At 42.2% G+C, this 25,757-nt stretch overlaps 2 protein-coding genes and 1 pseudogene across 8 annotated transcripts in view; all 3 read right to left on the reverse strand.

Annotated features, from left to right (window-relative positions):
* Window positions 1-1,995: 1,995 nt before the first annotated feature.
* Window positions 1,996-4,000, reverse strand: wu:fj39h09 (annotated as a pseudogene). The gene is given in 4 exon segments (NR_023334.2): window positions 1,996-2,247; window positions 2,377-2,527; window positions 2,782-2,937; window positions 3,958-4,000. The product of NR_023334.2 is annotated as a wu:fj39h09 (transcript).
* A 1,867-nt stretch (window positions 4,001-5,867) lies between these two features.
* On the reverse strand, window positions 5,868-14,988 carry akt2l (v-akt murine thymoma viral oncogene homolog 2, like). 6 transcript variants are annotated; one of them, XM_073913689.1, is made up of 15 exons: window positions 14,598-14,988; window positions 14,419-14,484; window positions 12,576-12,749; window positions 12,376-12,504; window positions 12,070-12,181; window positions 10,382-10,526; window positions 9,918-10,049; window positions 9,529-9,594; window positions 9,370-9,438; window positions 8,811-8,933; window positions 8,196-8,324; window positions 7,628-7,842; window positions 7,409-7,496; window positions 6,441-6,543; window positions 5,873-6,146 (listed from the first exon to the last, which is right to left on the reverse strand). In XM_073913689.1, the coding sequence occupies exons 3-15, from the start codon at window positions 12,619-12,621 to the stop codon at window positions 6,067-6,069; spliced, it is 1,437 nt and encodes a 478-aa protein (XP_073769790.1). In that variant the 5' UTR covers window positions 12,622-12,749; window positions 14,419-14,484; window positions 14,598-14,988; the 3' UTR covers window positions 5,873-6,066.
* Window positions 14,989-15,586: 598 nt separating this feature from the next.
* Window positions 15,587-25,757, reverse strand: part of vaspa (vasodilator stimulated phosphoprotein a) — a 16,624-nt gene continuing 6,453 nt past the window's right edge. The window contains exons 3-13 of the mRNA NM_001110452.1: window positions 25,037-25,217; window positions 24,406-24,475; window positions 23,093-23,405; window positions 21,421-21,560; window positions 21,127-21,172; window positions 21,023-21,056; window positions 20,871-20,913; window positions 19,107-19,175; window positions 18,956-19,025; window positions 16,918-16,975; window positions 15,587-16,770 (exon numbers count right to left, since the gene is read on the reverse strand). Of these exons, the coding sequence (NP_001103922.1) occupies window positions 16,733-16,770; window positions 16,918-16,975; window positions 18,956-19,025; window positions 19,107-19,175; window positions 20,871-20,913; window positions 21,023-21,056; window positions 21,127-21,172; window positions 21,421-21,560; window positions 23,093-23,405; window positions 24,406-24,475; window positions 25,037-25,217 (1,062 nt within the window). The 3' untranslated portion in view covers window positions 15,587-16,732. The remainder of the gene's footprint in view (window positions 16,771-16,917; window positions 16,976-18,955; window positions 19,026-19,106; window positions 19,176-20,870; window positions 20,914-21,022; window positions 21,057-21,126; window positions 21,173-21,420; window positions 21,561-23,092; window positions 23,406-24,405; window positions 24,476-25,036; window positions 25,218-25,757) is intronic.

Below are 25,757 nucleotides of genomic sequence, written 5' to 3' on the forward strand. Positions count from 1 at the left end.
TAAGCATGTGCGCACACACACAAACACAGATAATTCAGACACAAGCACAATCACACATTGTGCACACACACACACACACACACACACACGCACTCACACACACACAATTCAACACAATACACATATGTACACACACAGAAACACACGCACACACACATTACAGTCAACAGTAGATTAGTCGATGAGAGCTGCAGCAGAATGAGCAGACACACACACACACACACACACACACACACACACACACACACCCTCTGAGAGCTGTCCACCGCCACACTGTGAGGGATGTAGAACTGAGCCAGACCCTGACCCTTCTCTCCATGCATCCACAGCACCTGCAGATCTGAGACACACACACACACACACACACACACAAACACTGTCATTAGTAAAGCCCTTATTGAGCTTATTCTGCGATGTGGAAGTGTGCTTATATCTGTGATTGGTTTAGTACTTCTGATTCAGTCGCCTGCAGAAGAAATCAGTTGGAATAACAAACAGTCAAACGACTCGCTCTACAAACAAGTGTGTTCACAACTATACACACAAAAGAGTAATATTATAGCTGGACAACAGCAGTTTTCCTCATCAAGCAGCAGAACGAGCTCTAATACTGTCTAAAACTGAAGGGCAGTGAATGAGAGCGCACGTCTGGAGCCACAATGGCTGCTCCGGCTCGTCCGGTATTAAAGTCAACATGCTGTAGTGCTGTTCCCCCTGCTCAGCCGTCTGTGTTCCGCTTCACTGTTGGTTTAGCATACAGCTGTTCCCTGTTCAGCCCTCACTTCTGTCTGAGTGATGTTTGTGTTGCTGTTATATGTAGACGGACTCCTTGTTCTCTTTCAGTCAGTCTCTGAATGCAGTGTCACATGCTAACACTAGAGGGAAACCCAAACACCTGTAATGTTTACAAAAATGTCCACTGGAAACGTCTTTTGAAGCAAAATTATTAGCTAGTGTTAGAAATGTAATATTATTTATAATATTATTAGCTTTAATCCACAGCCTGGAGGAAATAGATCTACATCGTAGATGAGCTGAGGGTGAGTAACCTAACAGGACATGTTCAGTTTTGGGTGAACGACCCCTTTAAAAGCCACCTATTATGCAGAACTCACTGTTACGTGGGGTTTAAACCATAGACTGTAAAAGATATAGATGTAGTACCCGTGAAGTCACCCATAGGTTTTTTGAATTACTTCCAAACACTTCAGATATAGTGTGTGTGTTAGTAAATGCAGGACTATTGATGAACTCCAGCAGAACACTGTCTGACAACACTTCAGATGACTGATCTAGAGCCCACAGCTCATCAATCTGTCAGATTCTGGAGCGCATTACAGCTCTAAAGAACATTATAAATGATCTTAAATAAAACAAACACACTTATAGAGAAGGTGTATGAGTATATAACTTCACTCAGCTGGGAAATGGAGGCCACGTGAATGGTTTGAGCCCAGTTTAGTGCACACAGCATGCTATATCATCTGAAAATTGTAGGAAATAATTCCAAAAGGCGACTGACTGTGTAAAGCCACATACAACAACAACACAAAAACACAATGAATATGCCGAGTTCAGCAGCTAATCAGCCGGAATCAGCTGAGGTGACGACGACCAGCGAGACCTAGGTGTCACTCAAGTGGCCACACCCTTAATTATGCAGACCTAATATAAATGAAACGCACGAGTTATAAAGAAATTCACCCCCTCACAGCTGTCATGAAGGGTAATATCAGCTATATGAACCAAAATCGTTCTTTGCACCTGGCTCTAAACATGTTTTTTTGGTGGCCTGAGAACACCAGTGCTGTTTTACATCTGTTGTTATGCTGACGCACAGCTGTCTGTAGCTCCGCCCTCTTCTGAAAAGAGCACAATCTCATTTGCATTTAAAGGGACAGTCACCAAAACGCCACAATGAGGATCACAGCACTGAGGAAATTAAATCACTCAATCCCTAAATCTGAACTTGGTCACACCACTCACTCCTAACTTAAGGTAAACCGGCATGTTTTAATAAATGATTCATATTTTAGTTAGTGTCACCTTTGGAGAGTTTGATGAGGCGGTTATTCATTCCTCCGTCTCCGTCCACGATGTAGATTTCTCCAGAGCTGTGGACGAATATCTCTGCCGGCTGATCGAACTGAAGCGGACTGAGAGACGATCCTGCTGTACCTGGAGTTCCCAAAACCTGCAGCAGCTTCCCAGATGGAGAGTACTGCTTTACAGTGTGCCCGAACGGCCCTGCAACACACACACACACACACACACACACACACACACACACACACACACAGAAAGGTCATTTACTTAGAGTAACTAGTGGCTTTGTAACAATAAACATCCAACACTGACACACACACACACACCCACCGTTCCCCACATCGGTGACCCAGAGTGTGGGCTCGGTGGACGCATCGGCCAGGAAGATTCCATGAGGCATTTCCAGAGTGCTGGAGTTCCAGGCCTGAAGAAACTCTCCGTCTGTGCTGAACACTAACACTTTAGGGACATTCTCACCTCTCTGAACACACACTCACACACACACACACACACACACACACACACACACACGCTTGTTGAATCTCTGCCATGAAGGATTACGGCAGTTCTGAAGACAAGAGGGGGTCCGACCTGCTACTAGTGAGGTGTACCTAATAAAGTGGCCGGTGAGTGTAGATTTTTCACATCCAATAATAATTGCAGAGTGAATCCCCCCCCACCCCAGTTTAGACCTGTCTTGTAATAAACTTGTAATGAACCAAGAATCATGCTGACCTGCGCCACGTACACCAGCCCCGCCAGATGATTGACGGCCACCGCAAACACCTGTCCAGTGAAGAACTCTGGGTACTTGGGCCAGGACAGGTCCAGTTTGTAGAGCGCTCGTCCAGAAACACTGAACTCAGTCTGAGATCTCCACGCCACACTGACCTGAGAACAGCACACACTCACACACTCAAACAGCTGCAGAGCTGAATATATATCAGAGTCATTACTGCAGCATTTAACAAATATAAATCATCCCAACTGAGCTAAAAGAGGAAGCGTTTAGTAAGATTCAGACATTTAAACAAAATGCATGTAAACTTCTGCTTTCAACTCTATATATGAAACATTGCTGAAATTATTTAGATTTTTAAATGCATAAAATTAATATCTAAAAATGCATATGAATATGAATATTATGTACTTATAATATACATTTAATGTCGTTTAAGCAAACCTGTTTATTGATTATCCTTTAGTATCTTCAAATAAAACCATGATTTGAAATACTGTAACTCTCAGACTGCCTGGATCTCATCCTAGAATGTTTCAGCATCAGCCTGAACACCATGGTAATGCACTATAGCTCTCCTACAGTCTGCTGATGTGTCTTCCATAATAACACCTCAGTAAAACACCCTGTTTTCGGACATGTACTACGGTATTTAATCAGGTGGTATACTAATCACAGTCAGACTGATATTTGTGTAATGCTACCACAATAAAACACCGTGTTTTTAAGACATGTACCACATTATTTACCTGATTAAAGCTGTATGCTAATCACTGTATCAGACTGATATTACTGTACCACAGTAAAAGAGACATGTACCGTGGTATCAGCGGTCTGCTAACCACTGTCAGCCTGATATTATTACTGTACCATAGTAAAACACCCTGTTATCAGAACTGTACTGCAGTATTTAACTGTTATAAGCTGTATGCTAATCGCTGTGTCAGACTGATATTATAGTAACGTTACTACAGTAAAAGAGGCATGTACCGCGGTTTAAAGCGGTCTGCTAAACACTGTCAGCCTGATATTAGTGTACCACAGTAAAACACCCTGTTATCAGACATGTACCACGGTCTGCTAATCACTGTCAGCCTGATACGAGTGTTGATGTTTGTGACTCTCTCAGGCAGCGCGGATCATTAATCGGTGGATTGATCGATGAGACTCACGTGAGAGCTGAATGTGCAGATGAAGATGATGAAGAGCAGAACCATGATCCCAGCAAAGATACAGCAGAAACTGCGCCTCCTCATAGAGATCGATGAAGATGATCGATAACCAAAAATCGGCGCTTCCTGTTTTCATCACATGACCGCCACTCCGCTCGCTCTCTCATTGGTCCACACTGACAGCGGTGAGGTCAGGTGGGCGGAGAAATCTGTCATCGCTGCTTCTCAATCAGACGCGTTTACCTCAAGTCATTTATTTCTGTGTTTATTTATAAAGATGTAGTCATTTAGCTGATATCATGGTGTTTAAGTGGAATAAAGTTAGAGGCCTTAGATATTAATGCATAACATGATAGATTAGTTTTACAAGGGTAAAGAGATGTGAATTCTGTCAATATTTACTCTCTCTTCACTTGTTTAAACCTGTTTGAGTTTCTATACTCTGCTGAAAACAAAAGATGTTTTAAACATTAAGGAAACCTGTAACCTTTGACTTCCAGTATTTGTTTTTACTACTTTAGAAGTCAATGGTTACAGGTTTTTGAACATTCTTTAACATATCTTCTTTTATGTTCAGCAGAGAAAACAAATGCATAAAGGACTGCAAACAATTCAGTGTGAATTAAAAAAATGTTGTATATTTTTTTTGTAAAGTGAACTGTCGCTTTAATTACACGAACTATGAAAGATGTACGTGCATAAATGTGATCCAAATCACACTGGCCCTTAGAGTCTGTGAGGATCATTTATCATGGAAAAATATGCATTTGCATATGTCACCTGATTGGCCAAAAGCTCATGCGTGCAAATCAGTGTCACTGAGAAAATCTGATTTGACATAAAGAGTTTAAAGAAGTTTTCATTTGAAATGTGTTATTAAAAATATAGATGTTTTTTAAAACTCCATATTCTGCTCTTTCATTGAGTTTGAGTTATTTTAGTACACTAATTTGACAAATGTTTTTTTAATAATAGTGGTTCACATTTATTTATTACACGGCTGACTGGAATACTGGATTCTGATTGGTCAGTCGCTACATTCCAAGGACTGTTATTCCCAGATGGCAACTGCTGAATAACACCGGTTCATCTGTGTACTGAGAATCATTGTCAGTAATACACTCCATATTAAAAAAAAATAATAAATAAAATAATAAATAAATAAATTCTTACATTACTAATGCTTTCCTTCTTAGACTTTACACACATAAAACTTGCCAACAGCGCTTATTCATTGTTGCTCTTATAGTTGTGTAAATTGCTTCCTTGTCCTCATTTGTAAGTCGCTTTGGATAAAAGCGTCTGCTAAATGACTAAATTTAAATGTAAATATACTCACATACACATTCATATGTATTTGCTTGTCTGTCACACTGTGCTTTTTGAATGTTTATCTCCATCTAGTGTCTGAATAATGCGCAAGTTAGTGTATACTCCATCAGCTGTTTTAGTTTCTGTTGTGTTTTTGACTGTTTGGCGCCATCTAGTGTGTGAATAATATGCAGGTTAGTGTATACTCCATCAGCTGTTTCTGACTGTGTGTCTCCATCTAGTGTCTGAATAATGTGCAGGTTAGTGTATACTCCATTAGCTGTTTTAGTTTCTGTTGTGTTTCTGACTGTTTGTCTCCATCTAGTGTCTGAATAATGCGCAGGTTAGTGTATACTCCATCAGCTGTTTCTGACTGTTTGTCTCCATCTAGTGTCATGAACGTACACTCTGATGGTGATTCTCAGTTCCTGCATGAGTCTGTGTTATTTAGCAGTTGTTATCTGGGAATTACAGATCTAGTAAGTGCAGACTGGCCACTCAGAGTTCAGTATTCCTGACAGCCGTGTAATAATCTGCACTGGATGTACTGTATCCCTAACACACAGTGTAGTTGTGCGTGTGCAGGAAGAGGCGGAGTCTGACAGCAGCTGATAGTCTTTAATACCTGCCCATGTCTGACTGTGATCCTGACAGAAAGAGTTTTCCTGCTGATTATTGACAGCGCTGTGTTCGGCAGCGTTTAAACACAACACACATCCAACTTTATGCTTCCCTCAGAGTGCAGTGCATTATGGGAATCCATCATGATGCATAATAGGAGGTCCTGGGGATGAGGCGTCACTCTCGGACGCTGGCGGAGTAGGAGAACTGAGGGAAATGTGCGATCGGCCCAGACTCCTCCACGTCCTGACAGCTCACTGAAAACACACACACACACACACACACGCACACGCACACACACACACACACACACACACACAAACACACACAAATAAACATTTATACTGTACTTGTACTGTATGAAACAGGCTGAGTGCGTGTCAAGTTTGATCCATTAGGCTTCCATGAGCACTTTGTTTTTAAATTCGACTGTATTTTATCGTCTTTTACACGTTTTAAAAGTCTTTTAGTTTGTATAATTATAGTTAAGACATGAGACAGAAGAAATCAGGACGGAGATTGAGTACACACACACACACACACACACTCACGCTTGTCTGGAGGGGTCACAGTGATGCTCTGCGCAGTGAACTCATCATCAAAGTAGCGTGTGTCCGTCTCTGACGTCACCTGCGGTTTAAAGGGCGGCAGCAGCTGAAGACACACAGAAACACACACACACACACACACACACACACACACACACACACACACACACACACACACACACACACACACACACACACACAGTCAGAGAAATAGAAAAGTCTGTGAGAAATAGAAGCTGTTTCTAATATATCCATTTCAGCTGTTAGTTAGGACAAAAAATCCTTCTGTCGTGTGCCCCGTTCTATTCAGAACACGGTTTGAATCAGCCTTGAGGCTCGGCAGTCAGGCACACTCCTGTTGGTGTCCTCAATCTGGCAACCTGCGCTTGCATGTGATTTGAAGCAGGAGTGCAATACCCAGTTCAACCACTAGGTGTCCAACTTACACAAGGAGTTTTGGCTTGTTTGCTTAAACAGTTGGTAAGCAGTTGGACTGTTTGTTTGTTTGTTAATAGTTTGGTGTGTGTGTGTGTGTGTGTGTTTCAGGCAGTATACTACGTTTAAAACTGAGATGCTGTTAGCTTTGGTTTTGTTCAAATCTCGATCCTGAAGGGTCAGCGTCCTGCATATTGTTGTTTTAAATCGTCTCCAGAACAAACCACTGTTCTACAATGACTTGCCTAATTACCCTAACTTTACCCTAATTACCCTAGTGAAGCCTTTACATGCCACTGTAAGCTGAACACTAGTGTCTTGAAGAATATCTAGTCTAATATTATTTACTGTCATCATGGAGAAGAGGAAACACATCAGCTATCAGAGATGAGTTATGAACACTGTTCTGATCAGAGATGTGTTGAAATCTCCTCTGCATTAAGACTCTTGGGAAATAATGAAAAGCTGCACAGGAGGGCTGATAGTTCTGTCTTGATCTGTATGTGGTGATGCTGTTTCTTCTTGTTGTTATTCACCTTCTTCTGCAGCACATCGTCCCACTGAACGCCGCTGAAGAACTTGTGCATCATCACATCTCTGGCATCATCTGGGCCTCCGCCGAGCCTGGGGGAAACAGAGCATTTTACACACATATCTAATTATAAATATCTGACATACACATGTTTTATTTAAAGATCGCACAGTTTACTAGTTACAGTGTGTGTGTGTGTGTGTGTGTGTGTGTGTGTGTGTACCTCTGCTTGGGCTCTTTCCTCAGCAGGCCGGTCAGCAGTGCTCTGGCGTGTGTGCTCAGGCTGCGGGGGAAGCGGATCTCCTCCATCACGATCTGCTCGAACAGACGCTCGTGGTCTTGACTGTAGAACGGCAGACGGCCACACATCATCTCATACATCACCACACCCAGACCCCACCAGTCCACCGCACGGCCGTAATCATTGTCCTCCAGCACCTGCACCAACACACACACACGCATGCACGCACGCACACACACACACACACAAACATGCATGCACGCACACACAAACACACACACACAAACACGCACACACAACAGTAATCAGAAGAAAATCCATTGAAATGTTGTTGATGATGCTGGAAACATGTTTAGAGTGTGTTCAGAAAGGACAGCTGGACTCGTCCTCCATCACTCAGACGGTGGATCCTGGATCTCCACAGATGTCTACAGTTGCTGAGCAGCTCAAACACCGTATCGTTTAGATAGATTTAATGAACTGAATGCATCATCCTGACTCCATGATGGACCTCTGCGTCCATCTGAGTGTGTTTGTGTGTGTTCAGTACCTCCGGCGCAAGGTATTCTGGGGTCCCGCAGAAGGTCCTCATGGTGGCCTCGTCTGTGATTCCCTCTTTACAGAGACCGAAGTCTGTGATTTTAATGTGTCCGTCATTATCCAGCATGAGGTTCTCCAGCTGAGGCAACAGAGAACAGCATTATCAGCAACTGAATCAACACTGAACTGAATCAACACTGAACTGAACCAACACTGAACTGAATCAACACTGAACTGAATCAGCACCGAACTGAATCAACACTGAACTGAATCAGCACCGAACTGAATCAACACTGAACTGAATCAGCACCGAACTGAATTGGCACTGAACTGAATCAACACTGAACTGAATCAGCACCGAACTGAATCGGCACTGAACTGAACCAACACTGAACTGAATCAATGCTAAACCATCATCTAACTGAAATGAATCCTCACTGAACCAACATTTCACTGAACTGAATCAACATCTCAATGAACTGAATCAGCACTAAACTGAATCAGCACCAAATTGAATCAGTAACAAACTGAATCATATGAGATGAGCAAATGACCAAAGCAGACTGAGAGGCAGAACGAGAGGCGAGAAGGGGTGTGTGTGTGTGTGTGTGTGTGTGTGTTTCACCTTCAGGTCTCTGTAGACCACGTTCTGTGAGTGCAGATAGTCCAGAGCAGAGACGATCTCAGCGCCGTAGAAGCGAGCTCTATCCTCAGAGAACACACGCTCACGAGACAGATGGAAGAATAGCTGCGCGCGCACACACACACACACACACACACACACAATCTCAGACACTTATATAAACAGATTTTCAGAGACACAAATACACACGCGCACACACACACACAAATACACAAATACACACACACACACACACACTCACACACGCACACACGCACACACAAATACACACACAAATACACACACATGCACACATGCACACACACACACACAAATACACACACATGCACACACACACACGCACACACACAAATACACACACACACATGCACAAATACACAAACACACTCATATAAACAGAAACCATCAAAAACACAAATACACACACACACATACATAAACACAAACACTCTCATACACTCATATAAACAAAAATACTCACACACACACACACACACACACACACACAGAAAATTGTTAGTGTGAAGCCAGCATGATGTACCTCTCCACCGTTGGCGTACTCCATCACGAAACACAGACGGTCATGAGTCTGGAAGGCGTATTTGAGGGTCTGCGACACAAACACATGACAGAATGAAGGAGTGTGTCACACAGAGACACCTGACACACACACACACACACACACACACACACAGCTGACCGTAAGGAAGGGGTGTCTAGTGTTCTGCAGCACTCGACTCTCTGTGACTGTGTGCGCCACTTCATCCTGCAAGTACACACACACACACACACACACACACACACACACACACACACACACACACACACACACACACACACACACACACACACACACACACACACACACACACACACACACACACACACACACACACACACACACACACACACACACACACACGAGGTAAAGAATGAAACGCAGGTAAACGGCATGCTTTGAACTTTGCCAGCTTCTGATTGGCTCTTCATGTAGAAGGTGTGGCATATTCAGTTTGTTGAATCGTGGTGTGTCTGTAATGGTCTCCAGTCAGATGATGTGTGTGTGTGTATTAGTGAGGAGTGTGTGACCTTCGCGATGATCACTTCCTTGCGCAGGATCTTCATGGCGTAGTACATCCCAGAGGCCTTCTCCCGCACCAGAATCACCTTCCCAAACGTGCCCTTCCCCAGCAGCTTCAGGTAATCAAAGTCATTCATCGTCTGAAAGCAGCACAGCATCATCAAACCAACAGCATCATCATCATCATCATCATCACAGATACGGGGACACTGGAGCGTTTCACAGTCTCGTGGATCAGCTGCTTTGTCTATAAGCTGACATACGAGTGATCCACTGATGAATCTCGGCTTTAAAACGCTTCAGTGTCCCTGTATCTGTGGTTACACTCAGTCAACAGCGGTGAGATTGGTGAACTGATGACCTTCTCAGCCAATCACAGTCATTTCTGTTGAGCATGTGAACACAATGACCAATCAGCGCTGTTTAAGAACCGAATTCCAGTATCCTGCAACCCTACAGCAGACGCACGTACCACTCTGGAGCTGGATTTGGACAGACACATCTCCATGTCCTCCAGAGCGTCACTGGGAGAGCTGTACTTGATCTCCATTGGCTCGTCCACATCCCGCGCCTGCAGCCCATTGGCCACCATCTGGATTGCTCGCATCCACTCGTCCCTGCAGACGCGGCGAACGTGTCGCTGATTAACCGGCTCATCAGAGTGTGAGAATCAGTGTGTGTTAGTGACGTGTGGGACTGAAGTGTGTGTGTATGTGTGTGTGCAAGTGTCGGTTGTTTGTGTGTGTGTAAACAAGTGCGAGTGCACAAGTCTTGTGTATGAAGCCTGTGTGAGTGTGTTAGTGACGTGTGGAAGTGAAGTGTGTGATGTGTGTGTTGAATTGTATGAGTGATATGTGTATGTGTGTGTGTGTGTGTGTGTGAGAGAGTGCGAGTATGCATGTTAGTGAGTGTGGTGTGTGTATGTGTGTGTGTGTGTGTGTGAGTGAGTGTGACCGTGTGAATGAACTTTGTGCAAGTGTGTTAGTGACAGGTGGGACTGAAGTGTGTGTGTGTGTGTGTGAGTGAATGAGAGTGCAGGTTTTGTGTGTGTGAGCAAGTGTTAGGGTGTTAGCGAATGCGTTGTTTGGTAACGAGTGTAATGTGTGTGTGCACGAGTGTGAATGAAGTGTTTGTGAGTGTGTTAGTGACGTGTGGAAGTGAAGTGTGTGTGCAAGTGTTTTGTGTCTGTGAGAGAGGGAGTGTGAGTATGTTAATGAAGTGTGTGGGAGGGTTTTCGTGGCGTGTGGAAGTAATGTGTGTGTGTGTGTGTGTGTGTGTGTGTGTGTGTGTGTGTGTGTGTGTGTGTGTGTGTGTGAATGAAGTATGTGTGCAAGTGTGTTAGGTATGCGTGGGAGTGAAATGTGTGTATAAGTGTGAATAAATAAAATGTGTGTAAGTGCGTTACTGACATGCGGGAGTGAAGTGTGTGTGTGTGTGTGCGTGTGTGTGTGAATGTAGTGTGTGTGAGTGTGTTACTGACATGTGGGAGTGAAGTGTGTCTGAGTGTGTGTATAAGTGTGAATGAAGTGTGTGTGAGTGTGTGTATAAGTGTGAATGAAGTGTGTGTGAGTGTGTTACTGACATGCGCGAGTGAAGTGTGTGTGCGTGTGTGTGTTTGTGAAGGAAGTGTGTGTGTGAGTGTGATACTGACATGCGGGAGTGAAGTGTGTGTGTAAATGAAGTGTGTGTGGAACGTCTGGGAGTGAAGTTTGCAGGTGTGTGTGTGTGTGTGTATTTGTGAATGATGTGTGTGTGAGTGTGTTAGGGACTAGTGGGAGTGAAGTGTGTGTGTGTGTTTGTTATTGATGTGTGTGAGGGTGTGTTAGGGACGTGTGGGAGTGAAGTGTGTGTGTGTTTGTTATTGATGTGTGTGAGGGCGTAAGTATGTGTTATTGGTGTGTGTGATTGTGTGTGTGTGTTTGTGTGTGTGTATTAGTGTGGATGGAGTATGTGTGAGTGTGTTAGTGATGTATGGGAGCGGAGTGTGTGTGTGTGTGTGTGTGTGTGTGTTTGTGAATGATGTGTGTGTGAGTGTGTTAGGGACGTGTAGGAGTGAAGTGTGTGTGTGTGTGTGTGTTATTAATGTGTGTGATGGGAGCATAGTGAGTGTGTGTGTGTGTGTGTGTGTGTGTGTGTGTGTGTGTGTGTGTGTGTGGTCACCTCTCGTCACTGCTGTCCACATGGAAGGTGCGCTCAATGACGGTGGTCCACTGCAGGCAGCGGATCATGAAGGTGTTCGGCCGCGGACGCTCCGTCTTCATCAGCTGACACTCTACAACACACACACACACTTAACTCACAAGCGCAAACACACACTCACACTCACACACAGGCTTCATTCACTGTACAGACACTTCATTCACACTCAATCTCATTGCACGCACACACACTTTACTGACACACTCGCTGCACACACACAGACATTTCTCACACACACACACACACACACACACACACAGAGCTGACCCTCCACAGAGAAGTTGTTGAGCGGTGCACAGCTCTGGTCCGTCAGCTCCGGCTTCTCCTTGTAGCCGATGAAGGAGCCGTCACTCTTCAGGATGAAGTACCGCGGCCTCCATGTCTTGATGTACTCACCTGTCACACACACACACACACACAGGTAAGTGGAGCAGCATGTATCACACAGGACACACACTCTGCCGTACCTCTCTTAAGGAGCCAGCCCTCCTTCACCACACTGAGCTCTGTCATGATGGGCGGAGCTTCAGAGTGATTGACAGCCTTCAGCTACTCCTGCGGACACACCAGCGCATCACACACACACACATTTAAAAGGGACACTGATATTTTAATCATGCCCTTCCAGCTGCAACCCAATACTGGGAAACACACATACACACATTCATACACACACACTCATACACTAGTGCCAGTGTAGTTGATCAGTTCCCCTATAGCGCATGTGTTTGGACTGTGGGGGAAACCGGAGCACCCGGAGGAAACCCACACCAACACGGGGAGAACATGCAAACTCCACAGAAACACTGATCGGCTCGGAGAGAGTTGAATCAGTGGCGTTCTTGCTGTGAGGCAACAGTGTTAACCACTGGGCCACCATGCCGCCCTATAGGTGAAGGGGGATTCGTCAAGACGAAGCTGACTGGAGTGGAAAGCTCTGGTAGTTTATAGTGTGCCGGTTTTCATCTGATTGATGCAAATATACAGAGCTACTGCGGTAACAGCTGTGTTCAATCGTAAGCACATGATCCTCTCGATATTACTTTATAAATAAACCACACTGTGAAGAAGAGAAAAGGTTTTGATATTTGATTAAAGTTTATATGAGCAAATAATTTTGTACAAAAAATAATAAAGTGCACAGAGACAGAGCTGCTGTATACATCTATAAAGAAGAAGAGTATATCTTGATTTCATGCTGACTTTAAGAAATAAGTTGAGAAATATCTTAAGATGAATTCTTGACAAAAAGATCTCAAATTTGTTCTTAAAAACAAATAAAATTACAGCTACAACAAACTCATTACATCTACATAAGTGTGTGCGATTGGCTGATTAGAAATTTGCGTTAACAAGCAGTTGGACAGGTGTACCTAATAAAGTGGCCGGTGAGTGTACAGTGCTCAGCATAATTGAGTACACCCCATTTTGAAAATGAATACTTTTATCCATTTCTCAGTGAATATAGGTCATATATTTTACATTTTACATTCAAAATATTTTATATTTACCAAACAACTGATTTATTAAATAATATAGTCACTGAACATCTTTAGAAATATGAAGATAATACATTTATATTCATGTGAAAAATTGCAAAAAAATTTATCTGCAAAATATATTATTGTAAAGCATCCTGTAAAAAAAAAAATAAAAAATAAATAAATAACTAAATATATATATATATATATATATATATATATATATATATATATATATATATATATATATATATATATATAATTTTTTTTTTTTACAGGATGCTTCACAATAATATATTTTGCAAATACATTATATATATATATATATATATATATATATATATATATATATATATATATAATTAATTTTTTTACAGGATGCTTTACAATAATTGAATATATATTTAATATATATATAAATAAAATATCAGAACATCCAAGTTCTCCAACTCCTGTTTTAGCTTGATCAGGATATTTTTGACTTAATAAAAAAAAAATTCTTAAAACTTTTTAAAACTTAAAAAATATTTTTAAAAAGATGTTTTCATTATCGTCAGCAAATGTATTAGCTCTTTAACATTTTCTTTTGAGTATCTTTTGAATAAATTATTAATATGAAGAAGCTATATAGTTTATATTGAGTTTTAAAATGATTTTTTCACATCACAGATTTCCTAATTATAAAGTTTTAAAAGATGACAACCCCTAACAGCAGAAGTAACGGTAACAGCACAGCGATACTCGGACATATCTGGGTGATTAGCATATTAATGTACTTCATGGATTCATATTTACTTGCATCATGATACTTCAAGGAATATCACGTTACCTGCATGCTCAAAGAGCACAGTATTACCATGGTACAGACATGGCAGAACCGACTGGCTGGAGTAAACTGCCAACATAAATATGAGTGTAAACTGAAGGAATCGCGTATGTGAAGAGGTTTCCGACATCAGATGAACACATTAATAAAGTAACGTCAGTCTAGAAGCTAAGCTAACTTACCTGAACAAACTAACACAACATGAACTTTGAGCTTCAGCGGTCAAACTGATTTTAATGTTCCCGCAGCGAACACACACACACACACACACACACACACAAACAAACACACACACACATTCTTTCTCTCTTTCTCAGAAATGACAACACGATATTCCTGATGCAGACAGTCAAAAACACTGCTGAAAACTGTGCTGTGTTTTAGTGATTTACCGAACTACCTGTTTACTACGAGCGCCGGGCGGTAGTTTAGCACACAGACCGCTGATTCAGCATCTCTCCCGCTGCTTATGCTGTGTCTGAGCACACTGACAGCTGTCGCGCTTCATTTATCGCGTCTTGATCCGGATCGAGTGGAAATTCAGCACGTTTTTCGCGACAGATACCCGTGTTCAGAGTTCACGGCGCGTGACGTCACCGCGGCCGGTCCTGCCCCGTGAACGCGCTGATCTCCGGTCAGTGCTGCTGCGGGTGCTGTTTGTTATTTCATTTAACCCTTGTGTGTACTGTTCACACTGGCTCCACTTTGGTTTTGTTGGTGCTGTTTTGGCCCCATTGGCTTCCATTATCATGGCAATTCAAATGACAGCAAATACTTTACAAACTGTATTGTAAATAAATCAAAAGAACATTTTTATATTAGTCAATAATATTACTGAAATTAACTTAAAATCTGAATAAATATACATTTTGCACATGTACACAAATAAATAAATAGACTTAATGATGGGCAAAAACTCTGTGGAAATTCCGTCTATGCCTAATCATTGGAGAGGGGTCTGGCTGCAGACTCGGTGCAGTGCAATCCAATACTTTTTAATGCGCTTACCTTTTTTAATGCATCGCTGAGTGATGCAATCTCAGCTTGCATCATAAAGGCTGCATCCAGATACTAAATCAGTTGTCAGCATTAACCCCTTTAGATAGGCCAAAATGTATGCGTATATGCGTATGTATACAAATGTATAACAATTTCAGACACTGTTCCCGGATCAGCTGCTTCAAATGAGCCACTTTTATTTGCACTTTTAAGAGCTGCAAAGCGGATCTCTGACCGTCAAACAGTGACAGCGTGTCAAAAACAAACAGTGAAATTTCTCACAGATCATCATCACACATAAATACCATAGTACATGTCCAGAAAGCAGAACAGTTTTGTTAACTAGACACAAAATACAACATTAAAACAGTTTGCTTGCACACACACACACACACACACACACATTTTCCCTGAGACATCATATTCACTCGTCTTATTCATACGTGCTCAACAAACACAGGGGTTTTTGGACCCCGAACACCCCAAAATCATCCATTTTCATTATTATTTTATTTGCTACACTTTCTAAGGTCTGTCTATCATGTTTACTGTTCCATTAAATCACATTTAGTTTTAATTTTAACACTGCATTTTAATAACTACTGCAGTGAATCTCATATAATTGAAGTCTTTATTTAACTGTTAGGTTATCTTAGTAAATGTTTGTAACTAAATTTAATAGTAATCCTTGTTTTCAGCCACTGAAATAGTCTGTATGGTTATTTGCTTACAGTGTTGGGTAAAAAATACACACTTTACACATTTAAGTCCATCTTAATCTTTAAATATACATAAATAAAAAATAACAACATACTTTTACATGACTTTCACTAAAAGTAACTTACTTTTTAAATAAATATATAGTAAATTCTAATATAAAACCTTTTTTTTTTACCCAACACTGTTTATTTACATGTTTAGTCATTGATTTATTGATGCTAATTTAATTGTTTAATTAAAATGATGCATTTTTGTTTTATTGTACAATTGATCATGTATGTGTTTTTACATTTATACAAGTCTCTCCCTTGTGTTTAACTAACAGTAGATGATAAATAACCTCTCATTACTAGAATCATGAACCAGTGACACTATTTCAAGATACACACATGTTAGAGAGCTACATGCACGAAAACAGAAGTTGAGTTGCTGAGACACAAATGCACAGTGCAACTAACAGAGTGAACGGGCAACTCAGCAGCGGGTCCGAGAATATTAATAGAGATCATGAGGCTTTAAAACAGACAGTGGGAACTGAAAGGCAGTGAAGCGGATGAGGATGTGTGTTCTGTTGTGTTGTGGTCTCTTTAATACGCTTCTACGCCACATTGATCTTCTGCAGCTCCTCCAGCAGAGCTGAGGAGTAAAACACACACACACACACACACACACACACACACACACACACACACACACACACACACACACACACACACACACACACAGTCAGAGCAGGACCAGACCATGCTGTATTTGACTGTAAAACAGAAAAACACCACTGACCACTGATGATTTCATCCTTCACCTTCTGCAGCTCCGTGCGCATCTCATCCAGTATGTCCTGTTATCACACACAAACACACACCACAGATTATACACCACACTGCTGTTTATAAAAGCCGTTTACCAAAACTCACAGAGGCCACAGTATTTTATCTTAAAATATAAAGCAGCACAAATGATGGGATCAACCGTAGAGGACTTCTAGAGGTCTCCATAATCCTGGACCAGGCCGTATCCTGAGCACATGCTGTGGCGGTCATTAAGCTAAAGCTAAATTAAGGACTGATGACCATTATTCATCAAATTTGCAAGTATGGGGCTACTTTTGGCCTTAAGATGTTTTGTGAAGGGTCGGCATGGTGGATCAATGGTTAGCACTGTGACCTCACAGTAAAGTCACTGGTTCGAGTCTGCATGTTCTCCCCATGTTGGCGTGGGTTTCCTCCGGGTGCTCTGGTTTCACCCCAAGTCCAAACACATGCGCTATAGGGGAACTGATCAACTAAATTGGCCGTAGGGTATGAGTGTGTGTGAAGGAGTTTGTATGGGTGTTTCCCAGTACTGGGTTGCTGCTGGAAGGGCATTCTCTGCATACAACATACTGAGCCATTAAGTAAAAACAAAACAGTTATAGCTACTTTAAAGGAGAACATTGACGTTTTGAAAAAAAAAAAACTGAACTAAAAATAAATTATTAAAAATAAACCTGCTAGACTTAATTTATGTCCTGTGGCAAAAATATTTTTATTATACTTTTAGTGATCTGCTTAAGGTAGGTCAATTTATTTTTTTGCTTTTGATGAAGCAGCATTCCGCTTAAGCTCTTTAGACCATGCTGCTGACCGTTTCTCAGTGTTTCGCGGCAATGTCTTTAAATAAATAATTTATTTAGGCCTATTTTCATTATTGATTTCTTTTCATTATTTGTTTATTATTATGTACAATAATTGAGACATAAAATGAGATAGTAAAATATAATCAACAACGAAAATGTAAATAAAAACATAAATTAAAATGTCTTAGTCCTATCAAAATAGCAAGCACTGAACATCTTTCTATATTTAGGCTAAAAGACTGCTTTATTTATTTATTTATTTATTTATTTATTTATTTAAGACTACTTATTTGTACTGTATGTTTGTGCTTTCATTTTAGTTGTCTTTTATTTCTTCAATTCTATTTTCCAAAACGAATCCTCTTTGCACTTAAAAAGTTTACAATAAACCGTGTTAACAAAGTTTAAATGATTAATGAAGGAATTATAATGCTTTGACTTTTTTTTAAATCTCACGTACAAGCACAGTAGCATATTTAAATCTGCTGTAAAGGGTATTTCTGTCCGTTCGCATCCCGTCCCTTTGCGCCCCCTGGCAGCTTATACAAAAACTGCGGTCATATACTAAAAACAAAGCGGCAGTTTTTTAACGGCGGCGGTATATGACACGGCGGTAATAGCCACTTTGAACTATCACCTACTGTATGCTGGAATAGTTGGTGGTTCATTTCGCTGTGGCGACCTCTGATAAATCAAAGAGTCAAGGCTGATTTATAATTCTGCGGCAAACGCACGCGTATGCACCAGCACAAGCTCTGTGATTGGCAGGCTTGGCATCTTTGATGAGTGTGGGCGGGACTGAGAGCTGATACAAAGTGTGGAGTCCTGTGAAGGAGCTCCGGATGGAGACTGTTGTTTTGTGTTTACCTTATGATTAAAGTTGTTGCACGTCGGCCGGTTCCTGCCTCAAAATGAGCACGTTTGAGCCACTTGTACATTAAGGTAGCGTTAGGAAAAAAACAAAACACCAGCGAAGAAACTCGATGCATCGTGGGTCACGCCGCTCACTCAACGCAGAGGTATAAACTAGGCTTAAGCCGAAGGAAAATGAATGAATGAATGTTTTGTGAATATGGGCATAGAATGTTTCTGGATCATGACACTGTACACTGGAGTGATGATGCTTGATTTTTCGCTAAGCAGAAGAGACTTCTTTCAGAATCATGAATACACCTGGCTGGTAGTTTAGATAGAGCTGCTGACCTGCTTGAGTTTCTCCATGTCTGAAGCATCTTTGGATCCGGAGTCTCCAGTATTGCTGCCAGATCTCAGCCTGCAGAAGAATAACAGACCGTCAGCAGTGAAGCCAGAAACAGATGCACAAAACTACACACTCGACTGAAGAATATGATACCTGCTCAACGGAGCCGCAGTTGCAGGAGACACTGGACTCTTGTCTTGAGTCTTAGAGCCGGAATTCACCCTTTCAAACCAATGGAAACATGTTTGTTAACTATAAGTATAAAATATTATTAAGCTAGAGTGAACAAAACTGAAATGTAATGAAATATCTCAGGGTTGTGCATGTGGCAAATTCCCCTAAATGCAAGTCATTTCATTTGGTGACTCTGTTTGAAAAGCATCTCATGCATTCAAGTGCAGGCTGTTTAATAGGGGAACATCACATTCACCAAAACTGTTTCCAAGCTTAAAATTAAAACTCATATCTGTAATCTGGAATTAAATTTAACAACAACTGTCTCTTAAATGTTGTTACTAAATCCTCAAGTCAAAAAAAAAAACTGAACTAATTAGCATTAGCACTAATTAGCATGAGATCATGACACCAAGTATTCGCTGATATTCCAGCCTTGTTTGCAGATCCTAGAGGACTCATGACCATGAGGCTGCTGAAACTGTCTAAAGAACAGATATCTGGTGAGCCTCTCCCTCAGAGAATCCTCGGTCTAAGGAGGGGCTTCATTCTCTAGAGCGGCCATATTGACCTTTACATTTTTCCCTATTCAAAACTTTACGAGTGACACATCTTGTGTAATCTAAAGTCTTCCATGTAATCCAGTAACCAATCTGTGGATATACATCCAGGGGCTCAAAGGGCTATAGGAAGTCTCCTGCACTGGAGTTTTGAGTGGAAGAGGGGACAAAATGTACAGAATAACCAGGTTATGAATTAGCAATATCAAAACAAGAGTGGGCAACTGACAAGACCTGCAAGTCTTCCAGTGTTTTAATAATAGTCTGTCACTCTAAGTTTAAAAGAAACATACGATAACAACACTTTCGACACAGTAGCAAGAACCTAGGAAGGTGTCATCTAAGCTATCTGAAGCCACAGAAGAGGACACAAGTAGATGCTTCACGATAGAGACCCTGCTGAAGTGAATCTGGCAAATCAATGTCACAGCTGGACCAGTCTCACTTAGAGAGAGGCTCTTGGAAAACTTCTCAATCTAAACCAAATGGTTTACCGATTCAAGTGCTGCTCTTAGAGCAAAGCCTTTTAGTTGAGGGAGCTCTATCCCTGAGAATGATATCTACAGCTTCAGCTCAGGGAGCAAAGTTTATGAGTTTGTTCCCTTTCAAGCAACTGGATCTCTGGTAAGGGGTGAAAGATTGTACCCGATTTGTACCTGGGACAATAGGTCCTTCCTGGGTTAAATTGAGTGAGAACATAGAGAGCCTTCCAAGGTACAGACAGAGTCTGAAAACCACACTCAAGGTGGTCATATGAGGCTCCAGACTCAAAGAGTAAAGTGACTGGTACAGCCACATCTGTACCATGGTGTCCAACCATGTTCCATATTTCTATATAAAAGTCATCATTCAGTCTTCAAGTCATGGAGGTCTAATTCTCAGTATGAATGGAAACATAAAAAATAAGCTAAAATAGAAAGCCTAGAACAGGGGTGACCAAACCCAATCCTGGAGTGCTTAAGTCCTGCAGAGTTTAGCTCCAACCCTAGTCAGACACACCTGAAGCAGCTAATCAACCTCTTGCCAGGTAAACTAGAATCTATGAAGCAGGGGTTGTTCTTAAACTCAGCAGGACACCAACCAGAAACTAAAACAAAAACTACACTAGAATATAAAGAATTGTAAAAGCCCTGTATTCATGAAATGCAAAGATCATCAAGCATCAGAGATCTGCAGATGTTACCGTGTCACTGAGGACGGTTTCTCCCAAGGCTTCTTCACCACGTCTGTTCGGGAAACATATAGCATATTTCAGAGAAACGTGATATATTTGCTGTAGACGGGACGTGCAGCAAGATCACGATTACAAAGTGATGTTATAATGAGCGTTCTCACCTGCAGCTTTGGAGTCATTGCTTGCTGAATCACCCTGAAAACAGAGAGATCATGAGATCGGACTAACTCACACACAGACATCATTCAATCCCGAACAAACTTACAGACGATTCTTCCTTCTTCACCACTGGAGTGTCAGCAACTTTCCTTCTGTAATGCACACAGATTAATATATTTAAAGATGAGCAACAACAATAGCAAAGACAGAAGTTGAGCTGCTTTGTGCACAGATAGTCACTGAAGTTGCTGCCACTACAATAAACAGACGTCTGTGACGGAAGCAGCAATATTTTGATAACCTCTCTTAAATTTAAAGAACTGGTCACATTCTGAGTAGGTGGTTTTAAACTTAATACTCATCAAGCCCAAACATATAATTATAGTGGCATTGAACGAACCGTCGAGCAAGAATTGCGCTCATTTCACCCATCAGTCCACCTCCGCCTCCACCTCCACCTCCACCTCCACCTCCACTGCTGCCTCCACCTCCACCTCCTGAACTGGCACTCGCTGCAGGAGCTGGTCCTCCACTGTCATCCTGCACAGACAGAGACAAAACAGCAGATGTTTTGAGTTGAGCCATCTTAAACAAGTCTTTCTCAAAGGCTCCTATTATTAAAACAAAATCTGTGAAGGCATCATAGTTTATAGTTTCTTACTCTGAATTAAAATAATGAAAATCCCCGAATTTCATAAGTTTTAAGTGGTGAGGGACCTTCAAAGTTTCCTAGTTGCTGCGTGGTTAGTTTGTTGGGTCAGTTATTTCGATGTTGGATGTTTTTTGTGCAGCTCAGCGTTTGGGCAAGTGCATTCTCCATTTCTCCTTAACATAACACACCAGAGGTGGAATTACCAACCCCAAGCTTTTTCATCCACTTCATTAAGTAGAGTTTATTTATAAACTGATGTGGAGAGGATCAGGTGCTTATGATTGATCACAGCTGGTGCTGCATTATTAAATTAATGATTGACCAATCAGACGATTCTTAACCCACTATAAACACCCTCAGCTCCATATCACAGCCGTCTTGGTTTTGAAGAATCCCCCTTCCACCCCTGCTCCTTCTCCTTTCCTAGATGGGTGGCCCAGTGGTTAGCACTGTTACCTCACAGCAAGAACGTCACTGGTTCTAGTCCTTACCAAGCCAGCGGACGTTTCTGTGCTGAGTTTACACACTTTCCCCATGCTTACGTGGGTTTCCCCCCGGTTCCCCTGTTTCCTTCCACCGTCCAAAAGCATGCAGCTTAAGTTAATTGACTAATCCTCATCAGCACATAGACATGCTGCTAGTCAGTAGCTTTCTCTAAAGAGCGATCACTATCTGTTCATTAGCTACTACAGCAGGGGAGATCTCCACATCTACCTAGAACCAGTGACGTTCTTGCTGTGAGGCTACAGTGCTAACCACTGGGCCACCGTGCCACTCATCTAGGAAAGGAGGAGGAGTAGGGGTGGAAGGTGGGATTCTTCAAAACCAAGATGGCTGTGGTATGGAGCCGAGGCTATTTATATTGGTATAGGAATCTTCTTATTGGTCAATCATAAATTAGATAATGCAGCACCAGCTGTGATCAATCATAAGCACCTGATCCTCTCGACATCAGTTTATAAATAAACTCCACTCAGTGAAAAGGTTCAGATTCAGTGCCGTTTAGCACCACCTTATATAATGAAAGAACACAGCTCTTGAACTGGCCAATCCTAGAAAGCTGTGTTATTCAAAGAAGCGGCAATGTTATTTCCCCATAGCATCAGCTGAAAACAAATGTCTAGTTCCCTTTATTCTGTTACAGTAAGTTGCACTGAGGTGTTTTAATAATTTTATCTTATTGTACAGCTTCTTTTCTCTTTTTTTAAGCAATCCCAAGCCATATAGGTTAGTCTGGTGTTGTTGTGTGTCATAGTCTTGGTCTAATTCTGGGTTCACAGCTAATGAGATTTTAAGTATTTTCGTAGATTCCATTCAAAGTCAATGCAAGTATGTGAACGGAGGTAAATGTTGAACAAAAGCTCAAACAGTCATCATATTACACAGCACATATGGATGATGTAGATTTGGTCTGACTCACCTTGGCTACCTTGCGTAGTTTAGCTCCAGCGAGCGCAGAGGCCAGACCTCCATCTCCCCCTCCTCCTCCTCCACCTCCACCACCGCCTCCTCCTCCAGATGGTGGGGGCGGTGCTGGCGGGGCTCCGCCTCCTGAAGGAGGTGGGGGTGGGGGTGGGGGTGGTGGTCCTGGAGCAGGGGGAGGTCCAGGAGGTGGAGGCGGACCAGAAGCTGGAGCAGGAGGAGGAGCAGAAGGCGGAGGCGGGGGAGCAGACGCCCGCCTCTCTCTCTCCAGACGCTCCTGCTCTTGTCTCTCTCTCTCCTGCTGCTCCTGTCTGCACATGAACAAAAAAGTACATGAACACAAATAAATGCACAAGTGCGCGCTCACACCGCTGGCGGCGAGAGGATCAACGTAGCCGGAAGTCATTCATTTTCTTGCCGGTGGCAAGAAGTGGTCTGGTGTGTCTACAGCAGTGTGGGCATCAAGGAGAGTTGAGATCAAGTCAACTCTATGGTAGTTCAACTATGATGCAGTTCGGCGGCAACCAGTGGTGGTAATCAGAATATAGAAGACCACCGGTTGAGAGGATGCCAGAGAACACAGTCCTGTGCTCTTTGGTTCCGACCACAGTTGTTCCCAAGGGTTAGATTATTGAGATAGCCAGATGTCCAATTATTTAATAACTAATATTAATTACAATTATTGCTTACGGCGGACGCGGTGGTGCAGTAGGTAGTGCTGTCGCCTGTCAGCAAGAAGGTTGCTGGTTCGAACCTAGGCTGAGTCAGTGTGTGTTTCTGTGTGGAGTTTGCATGTTCTCCCCGTGTTGGCGTGGGTTTCCTCCGGGTGCTCCGGTTCCACAGTCCAAACACATGCGCTATAGGGGAATTGGGTAGGCTGAATTGTCCTTAGTGTATGAGTGTCAATGAGTGTGTGTGTGGATGTTTCCCAGAGATGGGTTGCAGCTGGAAGGGCATCCGCTGCGTAAAACATATGCTGGATAAGTTGGCGGTTCATTCCACTGTGGCGACCTCTGATTAATAAAGGGACTACGCCGAAAAGAAAATGAATGAATGAATTATTGCTTACAGGGACATAAATAAAAAAGATTACTGGCGAGGTACTGATGCACATTAATGTTATACTTAAAAAAAAAAAAAGGAATCGCATGCTAACACTACAAAACATTATCAATGCTTCAGAATATTCCAGAAATATGGACACCATATTAGAAAGTTGGAGCAAAGTCCCACCGCATGCAACAACTTGATCTTCAATAGTTAAACTAATTTGATTAGAGGTGCTCAACATCGATGATCTGGCGATCATACCTCCTCTTCTGCTCCAACTCCTCAGCGCTCGGACCATTCTGCGGCGGTCGGGGAGGAGGCGCACACACACCTGAAACACAGAAACCAAACCCACGATCAGTATCTCCACACACCCTGAGCTCCAAGAACTTTAATATAAAACTTTGGAATAATTTTCCTCTCTATGTTGGGCAGGAAAACCCTGTCTGTTTTTAAATCTAGTCTCATAATGATGGGTTGTTCTGTAGACTATCGAAAACAAATGTAGCTTAAAGGGGCGAATAATATTGACCTTAAAATGGTGTTGAAAACTGCTTTTATTCTAGCCGAAATAAAACAAATCAGACTTTCTCCTGAAGAACAAGTATTATCAGACATACTGTGAACATTTCCTAAATCTGTTCAGCATCATTTGGGAAATATTGAAAACAGAAAAAAAATTCAAGGGGGGTGAATAATTCTGACTTCAGCTGTACACGCACTTTGAACACCCGCTGGACACTCTTGGACACATCTGCACATCTCAAGCACGTCTGTTTCACTGATCCTCTGTTATATGCTGCATGCTTGTACAGCGCTCTGGTAAACACTTGATGTTTTTAAAAGTGCTTCATAAATAAACATTGTGGTCAGTTGATGGTGATGATCTCACCAGCGTCTGTGTTTCCGCTGAGCATGTCCAGAGCCTGCATGATCCCGCTGGCGAACTGAGACGCCTCCTCTTTACTGCCGAAATTCAGACCCCAGACCTGCCGCGCATCCCGCCACTGGTGAAAAGTCGGCGTAGCCTGGTTATATTTCATCCCTCGAACCAGCGGACAGTTAATGACCACCTGAGGGGACACACAGAGGAGCCAATGACACCTGCACACACACACACCTGAGCCACAGCTGACAGCAATGGGATGAACTGAGGGTAAATGAAGGTTATACAGCGCACTGTTGATTGCAGAGCTCCACTATTAAATAAAAAGAAGAAAAAACCCTACAAGTTCTGAAACAGATCAAGCCTCAGCAAAGGTACGAAAGATTAACCTAACGCAATACTGACCACAAAAAGTAACGCAAATATTGACTTTTTGTGGGAGTAACTCAATATTGTAATGCATTACTTTCAGAAGTAACCAACACAGGTGCATTCTGAAAACAGAGCCCTGTACATAACTGGAGATCGCGAATCACGTAGCCAGAGGTACAGTGCGTATGCATATGATGCCGTTTCTTTTCCTGCTTACCAGCTGACCACTTATCTCTTTATGGACGGCTTTCCTGCTGTTAGCAGTTTGTCCAGTGGCTCGACACGTATGTCGGCAGACTTGAGATGCAGTCCGGTAAAGAGCGGTCCCAGAAAGCAGGTAAGACAAAAAAAGAAG

This window comes from Danio rerio, chromosome 10 (assembly GCF_049306965.1).
Source record: "Danio rerio strain Tuebingen ecotype United States chromosome 10, GRCz12tu, whole genome shotgun sequence".
Taxonomy (NCBI): domain Eukaryota; kingdom Metazoa; phylum Chordata; class Actinopteri; order Cypriniformes; family Danionidae; genus Danio; species Danio rerio.